Below are 19,267 nucleotides of genomic sequence, written 5' to 3' on the forward strand. Positions count from 1 at the left end.
TTCCTTCCAATGGATATTCTTGCCTGGTTTTTCAGCATCACCCATGAAAAGCTGCCTAAAAAAAAAAATCCTAGCTGTTGGCTATCATTTGCCAGAATGGAATCTGCATAAAGCCTGAAGGAGGCATCTTCCTTCATCCTCAATCTGCAGAAATTGGATGGCTCTGAAAACCGGTTTGCTCTGCAAATAAAATATAGCGGTAGAAAAAATCTTGAGCTGTAAGTAATTATAGCCGGCCTGCAGGTTTTAAATACCACGCAATACACCGGAACAATCTTTCCTATCATGCCTATGTTTCCAAGGGCTGGGTGTTTCCATTTACTGCGGAAGGACCAATATTCAAGAATAAAGCTAAAGCACTTTGACCACCCTTAGACCCAATTCCCCCGACTTGATTTGTTCTCGCCACGCCTTGGCATAGACTTAAATGTATTTCCTAAGGAAGAGGCGGTGGAAGAGGATGGTTGGGACACCCAGCATCCTGCTTTTAGGGAATTCTCTCCCTGGGCGGACCGGGCCACATCTCTTCCCTCCGCGCCTCTGAATGACCCAATCTCCCTCCAACCAGACCGACTTTCCACTCCGCCTCTCGTAGAGGCTCGGGCAACCCTCTGTAATCGGCCCCTCTTTCCGCCCCGCCGAAGCTTTCATTACCTTAACAACCAACGAGGCTCGTCGTTGGCGCCTACCAAGGCCAGGCCTCCGCTCTACGGCTCCCCGCGTGGGTCAGAAAAGCTGAAAACGTCAGGATTCTGCCTTCAGGAGGAGGGGGAGGAGCTTAGCGAAGGGGAGGGGAGGGGCGGAAAGAAAGGAGTTGGCAGGGCTGGTGATCTCCCTTCTGCAGCGGTTGGAGGTTTTGACGTCCCCCGCCCGTTTTCTCTTAATCCCGCAGTAGCAAAGCTGTTCTTCGCTACGGGCCAGGTGGGGCGCTACACCAATTTCTCATCAAGTGCATTTCATAGAAAAGGTTCAGCCTCAGCGCCAGTAAAGGTTAAAAAAGGATGGGGACAAGAAGGGCGGAGAATAGTTATTATCCCATTCTTCCAAAGAAAGAATTCAGGATGGTACACTCATGGGTGTATTGTGCGTTTTTGTCTTTTAGAAAGGATGTTATATATTGTTTTGTCTATTATAGAATCTGCCCAGGAGACTGGAGGGGATGGGAAAGGAAAGGAAGGGATCTAAAAATAGAAATTAAATAAAAACCCTTCTCACACACCTAAGTCTACCTTTGAGAGGTACCTTACAAATTGGCTGGGTCACAGTCATAAGTGAATGTATGTACAGAATAAGAACATACTCTTATTCAATTAAAGAACAGTCTAGCAATAATAAAATAGTCTTTTGGTGTGGGTGGCCATAATACAGAGGTCCCCAACCTTTTGGGCACCAAGGACCGGTTCCATGGAGAGAGGTTTTTCCACGGACTGAAGAGTGTGTAGTTTCGTGTGCTGTCTGCATCTTGCAGATGGATTGCTTATTTGTGCTGACAGGTTGCTGGCATGCTATGGCCTGGTACTGGTCCACAGACCAGGGGTTGGGAACCCCTGCCATAATAGATTTAATTAATAATAATAATGGAAACGAAGTATAATTCAGTTCTAATAGGTCAATGCAGAAATAACTGCATTAGAATCATAGTACTGATAGAATGTTTGTAGCTCAGGATTGAATTACAGGTTTGAATGAAATGTCTGCAAGAAGATCACCAGGTTCCAAGAGCACCAAGGGCCCCCATAGAGTTATAGCATCTGTATTTGAACATTTGAATGTGGAGCATATATATGGATGTCATTACAGGTAGTCCTCGACGTACGACCACAGTTGAGCCCATAATATCTGTTGCTAATTAAGACAGTTGTTAAATGAGTAGTGCCCCATTTTATGACCTTTTTGCCATGGTTAAGTGAATCACTGAAGTTTGTTAAGTGAAACATGTGGTCATTAAGTCTGGCTTTCCTTGCTTGTCAGAAGCTTCCTAAGAAGGTTGCAAATGACAATCCCAGGATGCCAGGACACTGCAACCATCGTAAATATACATACCAGTTGCCAAGCACCCAAAGTTTGATCACATGACTGTGGGAATGCTAAAATGATCATATGTGTGAAAACTGGTCATGTCACTTTTTTCAGTGCCATTGTAACTTTGAACAGGCATCAAATATTAATCAAAGATGCAACCCAGAGGAGTTCCATGCTGAAATTACAGCTCTTTACCAGACAGATATTAACACCAGAACCAAGGCCATTTTCTCTTTGGATGAAAAAAAATATCTCAGCCAACGCTGAGGGGTAACTTCTGAATCTGATTAAAGACAGTGTAGTGCAGACATGTCAAACTCGCGACATCACGTGACATCACACAACATATCAGGACAGTTTTGCCATTACCGGCAACGGGGTGGGCACGGCTTCTGGATGACGCATCCAGCCCACAGGCCGGCAGTTTGACACCCCTGGTGTAGTGGTACATTAATCTGATTTAGCATGGCAATATTTAAATAATTATGACTTGAACTCTTATTAAGATTCCTTAAAAAAATTTATTTCTATTGTTTTATACTGTTTATTTATTTTAGGTTTTATATGATTGTTTTGTTATATTTGATATTGCTTAATACCAAATATAACAAAATTGTCATATAAAACTTAAAAATAAATAATTAAACAGTATAAAACAAAATAGAATAAAACAAAATAAAAGATGGTAAAAGAAAAAAGAAAGACTTAATAATGTTATTAATCCATGATTAGGTCATGTGCTTTCCTATGGAAATCATTGTAGATAGAAACTTAACAAATCTAAAGGTAATGATAGAGTTCTACTGGTAGGAAATAAACCACCTCCCATAAAAGATATTGCGGGTTTTTTTGCAAGAGAGTACAATTTACCTATATGTAAACTAGTATAGAAAAGGCAGTGGGGAAAATACATGTGATAAATTCTTAGGTTCATTCTGATCACAAGGGCATCATCTCTCACTGAATGAGATCTCCCAACTAGTACTGCTAGGGGTAAGGTGTGAGATGAAGAAAAGGCTCTGTAGTATGCTGTGCAAATAAAGCTGAATTAGTAATTTGTGGATATATAAGTTTTCCACATTGGAAACCAGCACTGAAAGTTACCCACAGCACCCAAAAGCCACCTGTCATGCAATGTCAAAGATTGACAGATTTCAACTTTGGGTTCTTCTATACTAGTAAATAGACTCGGTAATACAAATCAGGTTAAGGTTTTTTTTTCTTCCAGTCTGATAAAAAATATATCAAGGACAATTAATGGTCCACTGAGCCCCTGAAAAACAGCAATAAGAAAGTGGGCAAACATGGACAGTCATCTCCATACATTTGAAATACAGCATGGGATGTGGAAGAAAAATGCATACTGAACAACATCCAAGGGCTTTGAATCTTATAGGTGGAATGCTATGCACTATACAGAATTTTGTATATAGTTTTAGCATTAAAAACCTTTATGGCAGCAGGTATGTATCTCCCTCCTTTGTAATGAAAAAGCATAGAATTACCTTGGTGCTTCTGGAAGAAATGGCCCTAATTTGTTTCTACCAAGCTCTTAAGACTTGAAAAATTGAAGAACTTTTTCCATTTTATTATTTCTAATTTGTCATTGATGTTTCTGTGACTAGGTCTTTTCAAGTTGTAAGCTTTTTTCCACCTTACAAAATTCCTCCAAGGCCCACCTTTGTAAGCAAAAGAACATTATCAGCAATACTGTCAAAGTGCATGTCACTGAGTTTAGAAGGACGGAATTCCTTTCAAGTTAAGGTAGGTACCACTGAATTAAAAAAAGGGAGCTATAATACAACATTGTTTCACACCTTGGCATATTAGAATATTTACAGTAAGGTTTTTAAGCTCTGTCCCATTTAGCTTTTTGTCATTGTATTTTATTACAGCATCCTAATTAAGAAGAGTAGCCACCAAACCATAGATTTGAGGGACAGTTTCATCATAATTTGCCCTTGGAAAAGAAAGGACATATGGAGATATGTGTGTTGGCCATATGTGTGTTTCTCTATTAGAAATGTAAAATGGCACACCGATTGAACATCTGCCTCCCAAAATATTACTAAGAGTTTTTTCTACTCCAATCAATCCAATAGTTTATAATGCAAGACGCGAGCATATAATTTATTAGGTATGCTTAATATAGTAATTAGGCAATGTAGTGGATGTTCAGACCATTCTTAAGGGCGAAAACAGTTATAGATCAGGTTCAGTCACCTGGCATTTAGAGTGTATTGGTGATATGGGAGAAGAGAAAAGCCGAGGAAGAGGTTCCCTTACTGACATTTTACTGACTCTGGCAGTGGGATTAGGTCATCAACCAAAAGGAGGAATAGAATGAGGGTACAAGAAGATGATAATCAGTGATGGGATTTTTTCTTTGATCTAGCATGGCCATATTTAAGTAATTGTTGGAGCTTAAAATCTTGTTTACCAAGATTTCTTAAGATAGAGCAATGCTTTGAAGATTTCTTTTTTATTTATCCTAGATATTTCTGTGGAATAGAAAGATAAGGGGAATTGCTTTAAGTTCACATCATAGTGATTTGATCTGCGACAAATTGCTTATAAAGCTTGATAAGCATTTCCAAATTTCCATTTTAGGAATGTAATCACTAGGAGCTTCACATTAAGGTTACCAGAGTTTGAGAGATGTAAACAGGATGTTTCAAAGGAAATTAAAAGGAAATCTTCTATTCTTTGTAATTGCTGTTGATCCCAGGAAGGAAAAATGGATCGTACTGACCCTAATGAAAGGGGGGTGCTGGGGAGTAATAGGACTTCATCTAAAGTATATCAGGGAAGAAGATGTTAAACTTCCCTTTCCTATTCATTGACACTTGAACAAAAATCATACCGCACTATCATTTCTTTTGATTAAAAAAACCCTGTCTAATTATGATTTTAGCCTCACCACTGATTTGGTCATAAGTGTTCAATCTAGGTTGATGTCGGAATCTTATATATTCAGGAAAGAGACAATGGGTCTTTTTTCCTTCTCACTCCCCTTCAACCTTCGCCTGCTGCACTCGAAGGTTAGGAGCAACTGATATAACCTCCCACACACACTCCTTTTTCTGAAATCCCCCCAAAATAACTGCCTTTCCAAGTAAAAACATACACAGATTGACAAGGAGGCATTAATCATACCACCCATTTATCTCTGAGTGGGTTACAGAAACTGTATGCTGCCATTTCATCTTCATTTACAAGACTCAGCTACTGCTCTACAATTCTTCAAAATGCAGGACAACTATATTACTGATCAATACAAGGTGAAACCTTGATTAGCTACAAATCCAAGAAACAGTTTCTTGTTTGTTACCAATTCCCCTTGAGATTAACATGTCAAAAGGACAAAATGTAGAGACATAGACCCGCTGAAGCAGAGCTGTTATTGAGACCATCAAATCCCAATTTCGTATTCATTGAGAGAAGGGAGAAGATTCTTTGTTTCCCCATTTTTTTTCTTTAAATATTCCTACAGTATATATTATATGGAGGTCATATTCAATCCCATTTACTATAAACTGTTAAAATGAAAGTGATGAATATCTAGCCTATAGGCCCCAAGTAACCTCTGAGGTTTTGTCATTTGGATTATGGCCTGTTCTCTCCCCCTTACTTGCCTTGCAATTAAGTTTGAACAAGGATAAAGTATCCCAAATTTACATACCTGAACTTACAGTTAGAAGAACTCTAATTTCAAATGATGTAAATAGGGCTTTGCTTTCTTTTGATTTCATATTATATGTACAATAACTCTTATTCAAGTTCTGTATTATTAAGGATTACATGTTGTAAGCTTATCCATAAATTTATCTTGTGATAAAAGAAAAAGACACAACATGACAGCTAGTGTTATAATATTACATACAAGAACCCTATCCAGACTTATCTGGGAATTCACTGGAATCAGTATTACTAAGTAATTTTGCAAGCCTGCTCTCTTAAAAATGTAATAACGAGATATTTTTAGGAAAAAAAACAATCATAGATATTGAATATTTTATTTCAATAAATAGTTCATCTATGTTAGTGCATAATTATGAAACCATCAACTGTTATAAATAAAATTTCTCTCAAATCATTTATATTTCATTTACCACATAAGCATTTTTAATATACATTTCAAAGATTGTTATTTTCAACATCCTATTGTAAAGCTTTTTTGGAGATGCTGGAAATTCTAAACCTCAAAAATCTATTGTTATAAAATAACAATGCAACTTATTTTCTAATGGAAAGGAGAGCTTAGAATATTTTTTTCAAATGAGATACAGTATATAAATGCAGCACAGCAGTCAAATAAATCCTGAAGTGGTATGGAAATCAGTGACTAATATTCTCTATTTTTTAACATTTTACTGTAATTCTTCTTATATGGGGAGAAAATGAAAAGATATGAAGAGTAAAATTTCATTATCCATGATTTCTTTTAGGTTACTACACTGAGTCAATAAGAATTAAAATTAAAATATTAGAAGCATTGCCTCTATCTATAAGCCTTGCATGAATCTTTGAAGGATTAAATAACAACAGCATAAGTTTCAGCTCTAAATGTTTATACTGACCCACAAGGCCAATACATGTGTGAGTCTGTGATTTTATTAAATTTTGTTGTATAAAATTTAGTATTTTATACAATAGTAGAAGCAAACATAAAAGTAAACAAAATAAAAAGTAAAAAAAGAATCAGAGCAAGTGACTAAATAAAAAAAGAAGAATGAAAAGGAGGAAAAAGAATATATATAAAGGATCGGCTTCCAATCTTCTTAATAGCAATTACAAAATATTTACCTTCTATACTTCCTCTTCAAGGTTATAGCATAATTCCTTTCTTCCCATATCTTCCCTTTCTAATCATCAACTCCATCAATCACCAGTTCAAATTTTTCCAGTTTTCAGCAAAAAGTCCATAAAGGGTTTCCAGACAGTCATAATTGTACTTGTCTTCTCCCTAATCAAACAAGTAAGTTTTGCCATTTCTGTAAATTCATCATATTCACTAATCATTCCCCTATCATAGACATTTCAGAAACTTTCCATCTTTGTACATATAGTAATCTTGCTGCAGTTCCCATGCACGAAAATGATCTTCCACAAGTTTTTTTTCCAGTTGATTATCCATAAGTCCCAACAGCCAATACAAGAATTTGTGAGGAAGCAGATGTATATCACACCAATGTAACTCTTTCTGTCTTTTAAGTAACATTTCTGATGCATTACATTTGTAGCAGCAGGTACCAAACAGGGAATCACTTAATAAGAATGATATTGCATGATAATTATTTCAAAAGGCTTTGCATTACATTAAGAGAAGGTCCCCGAAATTCTGTACCAAAATGGTTCCAGTGGTTTATATAGTTAAATAATTTATAAAGGGCATTGCGTTTCTCAAAACCTGGAGCCTTAGGGATTTTGCTGTGATATGCAGAGAAGAAAGAGCTATTAAATCCCCCAAACATCATAGCAATTGCAAGTTCAAATTCTGAATGACCATAGAAACAAGAAGGGTCAAAGACAATTGGTCCATAGTCATCTTCAGCTACATTTCCTGACCACAGGTCACCATGAACAAGTGCAGGAATTATTTCCAAGCCACGAAACATTTCTGGAATCTTTGGCTGTAAAAAAAATTTAAAAAACCAGATAGGTTAAAGAGCGGGCAAAGAAAACAATTTACTGTGGAAACTACAAGGCAAATATCAGAATATACATACAGATTATAAAAGTACTTTTTTATTTTTTAATCCTAGTTTTAGAAACTGAATATATTACAAATTGTGTCGCTTTTGCTGGCAACATTGGGCTTCTCATTATGACTTAACCTAATAAGGTGAAATAGGGACAATGTTTATAATTGCTTTTGAGTATATTTTCCTGATTTCAGAATGATTTTAGATCACAGGCTAGTGAGAGACAGAGATGGAGAAAAAGGCAGAGAGAGAATGAGCAGGAGATTAAATCAGATTTTTTTTAAAAAAATGAAAATAATATCAAAGTTAGTACAGTTATAGGAAATGCAGCTCCATATTATGAATGGAATAGGATCATTAGATAAAGAAGACAGGGATGGAAGAACTAAAAGGAAACTGATACTAGATTCAAACATAAAATTTCACTATTGTTACATTAAACCAGGGGTGTCAAACTGCCGGCCCACGGGCTGGACACGTCACGTGGAAGCCGCGCCACCCCATTGCTGGCAATGGCAAAACTGTGCCGATAGGTTGCGTGACATCACGTGACATCGCGAGTTCGACATGTCTGCATTACACCATCACTAACTGACTGATTTTATATAATACTTCATTCCATCATGTTTTACACTTCCCAAAGACTGAATTTCACCCGTATGGAAGGTCACAAACAAGCCACATAATGGCTTAGGGCAGTGTGGTCTCAAACATCACAAAAGTTTAGGATAGACCAAGTTTGGGCTCTCCTTTCAGTAAAGAAGTTCCAGTTCTGATTTATATACACTCATTTCTTACATTTCATTTTTATAATGGGGCTGAAAGGAAATAAAAATTATATCCAAGTCATCCAAAAAGGATTGTAGAGCAATCAAATCGTAGCTAGAAAAAAAAACATGTTAAAGAGCAGCGGATAAATAAAACTATAAATTGATCTTTTTCTTGAGAAGAAAATCTCATAGCTATAATAAATGCTGGTAGATTGATTACAAAGCCAGAAATGCTCACTTGGATTTTAGCCTCTGAAGAGGCAAGTACTCTTAACATTTTCTGTTGCTTTAATGTAATAATATTCTAACATTTTCTTCCTACCTTTAACTGTTCCCACAACTCTCTTGCTTTTCTGTCTCCATAATCCCTTTCTATTAAATCCATTTGGGCTTGGAGGCGGTGTCGAATAAAAAAAGTAGGCCAGTCGTTTTGCCACTCATTGATCTGCAAAATAAAACTAGTGAAAAAATGATGCTATGAATTTATCAACTACAGCATAAGATCACTTTCTTTGAACATATGATTTTTGTGGCAATTGCAAAATTCCAGCCACAATGTTACTTAGCAAAACATGAATACAAAAACTCTATACTCTGTTTACAAAAAAAAAATTGTATGGTCAGTTAAGATGCTAGAAGTAATATTGGGCTTTAAATGCCAGTCACATAACGAAATGATTGTAACTAAGAAAAGACTTACTCCCTTCCTTCCTTACACCTGCCAGGTATAAAAATACCTAAATAATTTAACTTAAGTTCAGTAGTCTAGAAAGAGATGATGGCTTTACAATTAACACTCTACATCTTACATCATATATTTTGTTCAAGGAACTTACCTGAGTTATATTGCCATAGCAGGTGACCTCATGAAATCCAAATTTATCCACATAATTAGGTTCTATCTGGCCTACTCCTAACAAAATAAACTCACAAAAGTAAGACTGCAAACAGGAAAATAGAAACACTTATTTTCTCTACTTACTGAGCACCTCATAAATGAATCCTACTGAGTTCCATATCAAGGAATAGTTTCATACTGCAGCCTTAGATAGAATACAGATATCCTCACTTCCAACCACTTGTTCAGCGACTGGTCCAAAGTTACGACAGCACTAAAAATGGAGACTTATGACCAGGCCTCTAAGTTGCAGCTTTCATGTCCCTGCATTCATGAGATCAGCCACTTTGGGCACTTGGAAACTGGCACACATTTACAAAAGTTGCAACATCCTGTGGTAATATGATCACCATTTGTGACTTCACAGCCGGCTTCTAACAAGTACGTTAATGGGGAAGCTGACAGGAAGTTGCAAATCAAGGTCATGTGACATTGTGCTTAGCCCACAGGGATTTGCTTAATGACCATGCAGGAACTGATGAACTGATGTCAAAAGGCAGCTGCAGTCATGTGAAGTGTCACTTATGACCGCATCACTTAGCAACAGGGTTGCCAGTCTCAACTGTAGATGGTAAGTGAGAACTGAAGGGTCCTTGATGCCCTCTGAGTTTGGTTCTTTTTTTGCAGACATTTCATTATCCAAACTAGGTAATATCATCAGTTCTAGAACTAGCAACTAGCACTGTTGATAATATCTAGTTTGGGTAATGAAACATCTGCAAGAAAACAACCCAGCTCAGAAAGCACCATGGACCCCTCATTTTAGCTGTGAGCTACAAATATTCTCCTTTATTGGTAAGTGAGAACTACCCATACAGTGCAAGAACTGAAATTCTCAGAGTTAAATACTATAAAATACATTGGATGTATGCCTGATTGGGCAACCAGATTTGCTTTGCATATATACTTTTTCAGAATCAATAATAATGTCCATTTTCTGATAGAACAGAAGCAAATAGCAATATTATAAAGAATAATTGTTTATACAAAAAAGGAAAGGGAGACATATTAATTGCTTATATATTTCAATATCTTTAGTACCATGAGTTCTAATAATTACATCGGCTTCCATCTAAAGTTGTGTTCAAAACCTGTTAATTATAAGTAACCTAGTTCATAACAACTATACTGTACCAATTGTTTGTTCTTTTTTTCTTAGTTTTTCTCCATTTTCTTTATTGTAAAGGTGAAGATCTGCCATTTGTTCACCAAGTTTTGCTGAGTATCTAGAAGGAGAAGAAAACAAACCCCAATGTTGTGGACCATGTGGTTTCAAATCAGCCTGAAAAGAGATTTTATACATATGCATGCACACACATATAATTTAGAAAATAATTATTGTATCTGCACAACATGTTAAACAATGGTTACCCTATCAATAGTTTATTAAATTAATCCAATTGCCCAATTTCACATAATTCAGTGAGGCACAACTTGCCAGTAACATTTTTCCTAAACATGGGTGTGAACCCAGCCAACAGGTTGCAAAAATTATTTGAGAAATTATAAGGTTTAACAATTCCAATATAATTGGACCTCTGCACAGTGAAGGAAGATCTTTGACTCTATATTTTTCTTTTTTGTTAAGAGCCATGTTTTGTCAGATGATAATCTCTCTGAGAAATTGACTCACCATGATAAGTCCTAAATCTGGATATATTCTTTTTATTTCTGACATCACATCGTTTATCTCCCTTGGGGACAAATCCCTTTTTTTAATCACTTCACAAAAAATAATTGAAATGCCACTAAGAGGGCAAGTTGCCCACATCTCCCTTATGAGAAATTTCTGTAGGTATTACATTCATCATGCTGGTTTCAAGGTAACTTATCAAAATTTAAGATGAGCAATACCAGAAGAAAGCTCTTATACTGCTATGGCTGGCCTCTCCAAATGATTGTGTGTCCACACTAGAACAAAACATCACATTAACTATGATATGGACATATAAGAGTTAAAAGATGAAATGAACCTTAGAATGTTTGAATGCCTCCAATTGGCCAATTCAGCCAAGACCAGGTAAATGCTCCAATCTTTACAGATACTGTATGTATGATTGTCATTGTACAGGGTTCATAGGTTGGCAAAGGGAAGAATTCCTTGCTGGTATAACTTCACTGAAATTCTATGGAATGTTATGGATCTGAGTTTGTTAACGCCCCAAAATATGATTTTCCACACTATGTTCTGACCCATCAGTGCTGGAACTTGAAGCAAGGTCACATGGAAAGTTTTGGATGGATGTGGCAGGAGATCAATCAGAATAATAGAATTGGAAAGGACCTTGGAGGTCTTCTAGGGCCTAGGCTAACCCCCTGTTCAAGCAGGAAACTCTATGATTTCAGACAAATCGTGGTCCAATCTCTTCTTAAAAACCTCCAGTGTTGGAGCACCCACAACTTCTGGAGGCAAGTCATTCCACTGATTGTTCTAATTGTCAGAAAAATTCTCCTTAGTTCTAGGTTGGTTCTCTCCTTGATTAGTTTCCATCTATTGCTTCCTTTCCTACCTTCAGGTGCTTTGGAGAATAGGTTGATCCCCTCTTCTTTGTGGCAGCCCCTTAGATACTGGAACACTGCCATCATGTCACCCCTGATCTTTTTCACTAGACTAGCCATACCTAATTCCTACAACCATTCTTCATACACCTCCAGTCCCCTAATCATCAGCAATCAGTACAAGTTTAGTATTATTACCAACTAGCTGTACTCGGCCACGCGTTGCTGTGGCTCAGTCTAGTTAAATGGAAAAGAAAGAAAAGAGAAAGCGCACGTTTGTAATATGTTTTTGTTTACGTAAAATTGCTTTTACGTCCAACAGATGGCGCTGTTTTTCAAAAACATGTTTTTACCTGTCACAGGTGTGACATCTATATAATAGTAGGTATATAAAAACACGTGTGTATTCAAATGCAATGTTGTGTCAAAATTTCAAAGCAATCGGTGAAGAACTTTCGGAGATTTAAGATTTTGAACAAACGAACATTTACATTTTTATTTATATAGATAGATGTTCTGTCCTTAGAGATTAGTCTCTTGATCAGGGGTTTCAGGACATTTAGCTTTACACACACACCCTCCTCCAAGAAAATGTGAAAATCCTCATCCCTGAATTTATTTTGCTTCCAGTGAGACACTGTTTCATGGTAGTAACATATAGGGTCTTTTCAGAACTGCCATTGTAAAAGAAAAGAAGAGGGATGTTAATTCGGAGAACCAACATCCTAAAATGAAGCCTTTAACATACTTGTTGAGGCTTCTCATTTTTATGTACTCCATAGCAAATGCGGCTCCACTTCCAGGAAGATCCATCACTTTAATTGGCTGGGGAACTCGTATGGTGTTGGTTTTCTGAATTTCTCTCAAACTTGCCATTTCACCTTCAAACATAATCCTAGCCTGGTCAGAAAGAAGAATATAATTTAATGAAAATTGTTAGAATTTTGCAGGACTTTTGTAAATAAATATACACCAAATATCCAGGAGCAGGTGAAGGAAGCATTGCTCAGTAAACATTTCGGAAATAGGTGCCCATAGACCTGTTCTTTGGTACAAGCCAGATGCTCTGTTCATTCTAGTTGTTATAGAGTCATCCAGTTCATAAACATGAACAAAATAAATAATCAGAGCATGGTGCTAAAGAAAGTTCCAGTCTCCAGAGCATCTTTATTTCAAAAAATGTCTCTGGCCCAAATAGGAATTCTTAGAAAATAAAAATGGTGGATAGCTGTAGCCCAGAATTTTTTTAAAAAAATTGGAAGTGTCCCACAAAAGGAAGTCAGGGCACTAAATTACATTTTTAGAAAACCCTAAACAACCTGGGACCCGTTGGGTTTTTTCCACATATAATGTAGGCTTGTGATGTTTCCTCTGCCCTCAAAACCCTCTTCTTTCTCAACTGACCCTTGAAAGTGCTTGCCAATTTGCTGGAAGTAAAGGGAACAAAGAGAGCTAGAGACTAAGAAGAAAACAGCACCCCGCCCTAGTGAGGAAGAAAATGGGTTCTGGCTTGTCCCCAAAGATCCCTTCCCTCCAATGAGGAAGAATGTTCAGCTATCAATCACGAATGCCCACGTCTTCCAAGTAGCCCTATTCTTGCAGGCATCCAAGTCATTCCCTTGTTCTTCCCTCACCAGCCATTAACAGATTTCAAATTTCAGCCTCAGGTCCAAAGCAACCAATGGCCACTCACCATCAGGCCTTGCTACCAGCCAATTAGACGCAGAGGCCAGAGGAAGATGGAAAAGAGGGTGGGAGAGAGGGCCATCTTCACTTGCACCATACAGCACATTGGTTTCTGGGAAACGCAGTTGGAAGGTGTGGTGGTGCTAAAGTGGCCACAAGTTTGCCAGATTTCAGTCTCATGTGAGTGGTAGATTTCAGATTTTGGATGAATTCTCTAAGTTAGCCCATCTGAAGTACTTTGATTCAAAGAATGTTGCTGTATGTTGCACTGTTTAGCCCAACTGAAAGTTACAAACTATCAAACATACACAAGATGGTAGGTATATAGATGGGATGAGGGGCAATCCTGAATCTTCTCTGGCAGCATGCTCTTATTAATGCCTAATAAGCACATTTTTCATCTCTTCAATAAGCTAATGAAAGAATTATAAACTCATCTTAATAAAATAGTAGATATTTGCTAGCAGAGAAATAAATTTGGATATACTGGTTATCAACTAGAATGTCCTTTGCAATAGATATGAGCACATGCAAAGGTAAATATATACTGTATTATATACTTATATTTAACCCACTAGGACTCTCAGTGACTTAACAGCACCATTAAAATGTGCAAAATCAGGATTAATTTCTTTTAAAAATCCAGATGCTAACAATACCATTCTGAAAAATATAAAATGTATTTTTATATTTGCTTCATATAAAAATGATTTTTTTTCAGAGAAAATAATTTAGCATTTGACTTTTTGATGTTATTGTAATTTCTTTGATTGTGGTGAGCAGCTGATAGCATACGAGTTTATTTATGTATTTATGTAAATTCCCAGTACTGAAAGTGCTTTGAAAGAACGACAAGCCAGCAGATAGGTTTCCATCACCATAAAATAAAAAAAAACGTACAGGTGCCCAAATTTAATCAAATGTTTGCTTAACTTGGTTTAATTGCATTAATTAATTGGCCAGCGAGACTCAGTGGGAGATTCCATGAGGATTTAGAGCAGAAGAGCTAATTAGATAATTACTATGAATTTCCGGGATTACTTCAGCTGATTTCACGAACCAGATATTCCTACGCAGCCCCCTCCCCAAACATATGCTGATCAAGCTGCGCAGAAAATCAATCCGCCCCTTAACGGAATTTGCTTCACCCATCCTGCGCACCCTTATTGCAAGCGGTAAAAGCAAAAGGGAGCAAAACAAACAGCTGTGTCACGAGCTGCCGCTGCCAGCGGATTGCCCTCCTACTCCCCAAGCCTTCCCAACAGCAGCATTTTAGTAGCTAACAGAGCTGTCACTACAGTGTCGTTAACCTGGGGCTTGTTGTGGCTTTTAACAAACACTCGTCCTCCGTCGGTTTCGTAGGCTTGTCCTTGGCATATGCACCCTCCTCTTGAGCCACCCAAGAGCTTCAAAACGGTGGTTTTCAGTTCAGATTTCAGCAGGTTTTCCATAGTTGTTAAATGCTGCCTGTCGCTTTAGGATTCTTGCCTTCGGTCGCCAGCGGGCGTTGGTATTACGGCTCTTTCTTTCCTCTCTTTGCGGCCAAACGTAAACTGAAACGCACGAAATCAAACACCGTAACTTTGCGGGGCGGGGGCGCGGCAGACCGGGGGGGGGGGAGAACAGGGGAACTCGGTTAGTGGGCGTTACAGGTCTGACGATCGCTATCCAAGATAGCGCGGTTTTCGTTCAAAGAAAAACAGAATTGCTGTAGGCTTGAAAAGCAAGTGAAAAACAAACATTCTTGCAATAAAGTGGATTCTTGCACCACTATCGAGTGGACGGGGGTAGGGGGGGGTCGGTCTGAAAGTCCTCCGAGAGAGCTTGATCATTCGGGTTTGCCAATGTAACGTTGTTGATGGAGCTTCTCTAGCTCCTCCCCTTTTTATTTGAAACTAGATCACACGATAATAAAGTAGCTAGCTGCCAGGGGGAAGCACACGTCAATTTAAAGTACAGCGAAAGTTTTATCATAGAGGGTTGCAGGTGGACTACAGTGTGAAAGATGCTGGTTTTAGAGGTTGTTTCTCTGAAATTTCCTGCATCTATAATTCATAAATGCTGAATTTGGTTTTATTGACTATCAAGTTAAAATATATTCCTTTTCAATATTAGAGGCATTGCGTTGTAGATTATAGAATAATTCTACAAGCAGAACCCCCCAAACTGGGCCTAGGTAGCTGGTGCTAGAGGTACCTTGGAAGTACCATAAGACTGCCCATTTATAATATACTGATGGTCAAGAATAGAGACCTGGCATGTACTACTAAGACCTGGCTGGGGAGCAAAAGGCATGAAAAGTCATCAGATATCTGCTCTCCTGGGTTTCTGTTCCTGCAAAATTGAGGAGTTTGGTACCTGTGTTAATTTGTGAGACTGCGGTCACAGCAAGGGATGCTGCTTTGAAGATAACTGGTTGCACGTCTTGTGTGGAATTACGGACAAGTTGGGGCAGCTGCTGGTTTAATGTTCACCAACCTGCCCAGCAGAAGCCCTTTATAAACTCTTGAATGACATTTGGAAGCTGCTGTTGGACTTTTTGGAGTTTGGGGTGATTGCAATCTCCATGTCTTGGTGGAAGGATTCAGTGTAGCTTGTAAGTTCATACTTTCATGGTTTGTTGTTATTAGTTGCGAAGTCGTGTCCGACCCATCGCGACCCCATGGACAATGTTCCTCCAGGTCTTCTGTCCTCTACCATCTTCATGGTTACCAGAGCCTTTTGCAAGTTAGGTATGTTTCACTCTGTATATCACTCAGAAATGTAAGAGTGGGGTACTTAACAAATATAGTAACACATATAAAAACGTTGGATTTAATATGGCACTGAGGAGAACCAATGTGATTAAGTGATTAAAGGCAGTGGGATAGAAACTAGATACTGTGAATTCTAGTTCTGTTTAGGCACAAAGCTAACAGTGACTTTGGAAAGTCACTTTTTCTTATTCTAGGAAGAATGCACTGGTACTCCAATAAAATAACTTTGAGAGGAATCTTGGCATCCTAATGGACAATACTTAAATATCAGCCAGCAGTGTGCTGCAGCTGCCAAAAAAGCTAATGCAGTTCTAGGCTGCATTAACAGAAGGATAGAATTAAGATCACACAAAGTATTAGTACCAATTTATAATGGCTTGGTAAGACCACACTTGGAATATTGCATCCAGTTTTGGTCACCCTAATATAAAAAAGATGTTGAAACTCTAGAAAGAGAAGAGCAACAAAGATGATTAGGGGGCTGGAGGCTAAAACATATGAAGAATATTTGTAGGAATTGGCATGTCTAGTCTAGTGAAAAGAAGGACTAGGGATGACATGATAGCGGTGTTTCAATATTTGAGGGGCTGCAACAGAGAAGAGAGAGCCAACCTATTCTCCAAAGCACCTGAAAGTAGAACAAGAAGCAATGGATGAAAAGGAAAGGAAAAGGAAAATTATTATTTTAGTCTCCAAGCCAAGATGCAATGTTCTGATTAGGAGGGAACAGGAAAGCAACAGCAGTATTCTTATTACATCCTTTCCACCTTCATTTTCCAAACTCGGCACTAGTTTGGAATGGAAAACTGAAGCCTCAGAATTGCCCATCTGGAAGATCACATCAATGGATATATTGTCTTTGTGTTGGAGCTGAGTTGCCTCCATTTGAAAAGCCATTTGATTGCACAGGGTGAGGGGGCAATGTAATCTATTTCTTTTGCAATCTTTTCCATTCAGAATGAGTCTGCCCTTAAGTGCCTACAGTAGCTGCTTTTTAGTCTCTGTTGCTGTCACTAGACTGTGCCAGAATAATAGAAAAATGTGATGGAGTGTAAAAAAAAAAAAGGGTAAATGTTATGAAAGAAATATGTCTACAGTATAGTTGGAGAATATCTAAAATCATTTGCATACTAAAAGCTCACTAAAACAGAAATTCTGAATAAAAAAGAATTTCCAAAGGGAGAAGGAAGATATTTTTGATACTGACTGATCCAACAGCCAGTTAGCATTTGCTTGTATATCATGTTGAATCGTAGCTTGTGTGCTGTCCCAAGTACCTTGTGTTAATTTGCAAGTGTCACTCTGGCCTTTTTAATCTATGCCTAGTATATTGCCCCATTCATTTAATGGCTGTAAACATTCACATTAGAGTCACCTAAATCCTAATTTTCTGATGCTTAGTAAAATCTGAGGCTGATCCAGAACGGTCCCTGAGAAGATCAATACTCTCTGTGGAATTGTCCAAGAGAGAAAGTATCCATGAGTAAATGTGACTATTAAAATCAATTTATGTATTCAAAACTAATATAGGTTTAAAGGTTAAAGGTTTTAACAAAATGTCCTAGTATGTCAGGTATCTCAGGAGTTGAAAATGCTGCTAGTCTACACAATGTTATTAATAAATGTTGTAATCATAAATGTTGCCTTAGGTTGCATTTAATAGATAATTTTTGTCTCTTAATACAAGAGTATGTTAAAAAGTCATCTTCACCATGTATTAGTTGGTCAAAAATCAGTATTCTTGCTTACATCCAATTTTTCTGTATTATCTTGTCATCAATTTTTAAAGCTGGATTTGCCCATAAAGTCAATTTGGCATGGGAAAAAAGGTTGAAACTTTTTTAAATTAGATATTACATTCAATAACATTCTAACTGACGTAACCTTTTCAAAGATGCTAAAGAGTTTAATATATTTAATTTATTTAATTTAATATATTTAAATCCTGATACTGTCCATCCAACCAAACAAGCTATACATGTATATTCCAAAGTTGCCCTAATCAGAAAATAAACATTGATTATTAGCTACCAATATTTAATACTTGACAATAAGTAAGCATGATGCTCCCATTTACTGATGTTTGAAGAAACCCTCAAATATTTTATTTATATTAGTTGTTACTGAGTTTTATCTTTGGTATATACATATTTAGAAATTTAATGCATTCAATACAAATATGGAATTGATATTCCTTACATGGATGGATAACCCAATTTTTATCTATTGACATCAATTCTGATTTGGAAAAGTTGATAGAGAATCCTGCTGTTTTGTTGAAGGCATCCATTCTGTGCATCAACACTGGAATATTAATATGAGGTTTAGAAATAAACAAAAGAATATTGTCTGCAAATAAAACCAATTTGTGTTCAACTGAATTATGCGCTATCCGTAGATCTCCCTATCTTGTCTAATAGCATATAGATATTTGTTATCAATTTCCATATGCAGAAGTTAAGAAATGAGTGGAATTAAAAATTAGAGCTTTGTATATTGCCTAGAGAATGGGAGAGTGTCTGAACGTCTATAGCAAGAATGTCAATGGATCTCAAATTATGATATATAACAAAAAAAAAATAAACTTAGAATGTATTGGATTCCATTATGTTTATAAAAATAAAGGACTGTCAAAAGCAGTGCCTTGTTGGAGATGTAGTAAGGACAATGCTTCTTTAAAATATGTTTCTACAAAGTCCTACACTTATCAGGAGTATTGAATTATATAAATATGATTGTGTGACAAAACTAATATTTTCAGAGGATAATATTCTTTTGAATTTTGAAGTACATAGAATTTGACAAACAGACAATGTAAATGAATTTTCTGGGCCTTTACTTTGACTAAAAGACTGATATTGCAGCACTGAAAAGATAAACATAGGCTCTGTTTATTCAATGAGTTGAGGACTTGATTGTATTTGACACTTA

At 37.2% G+C, this 19,267-nt stretch overlaps 2 protein-coding genes across 2 annotated transcripts in view; both read right to left on the reverse strand.

Annotated features, from left to right (window-relative positions):
* Positions 1–707, reverse strand: part of TBCD (tubulin folding cofactor D) — a 152,298-nt gene extending 151,591 nt beyond the window's left edge. Inside the window, exon 1 of the mRNA XM_015810193.1 lies at positions 655–707. The gene's annotated coding sequence lies outside the window, so the exon portion shown is untranslated. The remainder of the gene's footprint in view (positions 1–654) is intronic.
* Positions 708–6,935: 6,228 nt separating this feature from the next.
* Positions 6,936–15,073, reverse strand: LOC107282451 (fructosamine-3-kinase). The gene is made up of 6 exons (XM_015810231.1): positions 14,891–15,073; positions 12,643–12,794; positions 10,530–10,621; positions 9,334–9,410; positions 8,820–8,942; positions 6,936–7,655 (listed from the first exon to the last, which is right to left on the reverse strand). Exons 1-6 carry the CDS (start codon positions 15,029–15,031, stop codon positions 7,317–7,319), a joined length of 924 nt encoding a protein of 307 aa, XP_015665717.1. The 5' UTR covers positions 15,032–15,073; the 3' UTR covers positions 6,936–7,316.
* Between the last annotated feature and the right edge of the window lie 4,194 nt (positions 15,074–19,267).

The sequence above is a fragment of the Protobothrops mucrosquamatus genome, unplaced genomic scaffold (genome assembly GCF_001527695.2).
Source record: "Protobothrops mucrosquamatus isolate PMUCROS unplaced genomic scaffold, P.Mucros_1.0 scaffold_36, whole genome shotgun sequence".
NCBI classification, from domain to species: Eukaryota; Metazoa; Chordata; class Lepidosauria; order Squamata; family Viperidae; genus Protobothrops; species Protobothrops mucrosquamatus.

Coding starts and splice junctions, on each gene's coding strand:
- LOC107282451 (XM_015810231.1), bottom strand. CDS start 15,031: ATGGAAAACCTGCTGAAATCTGAACTGAAAACCACCGTTTTGAAGCTC. Junction 9,411..10,529: donor AAAAAAAGAACAAACAATTG/GTACAGTATAGT, acceptor TTATTTTGTTAG/GAGTAGGCCAGATAGAACCT. Junction 8,943..9,333: donor GCTATGGCAATATAACTCAG/GTAAGTTCCTTG, acceptor TTTATTTTGCAG/ATCAATGAGTGGCAAAACGA.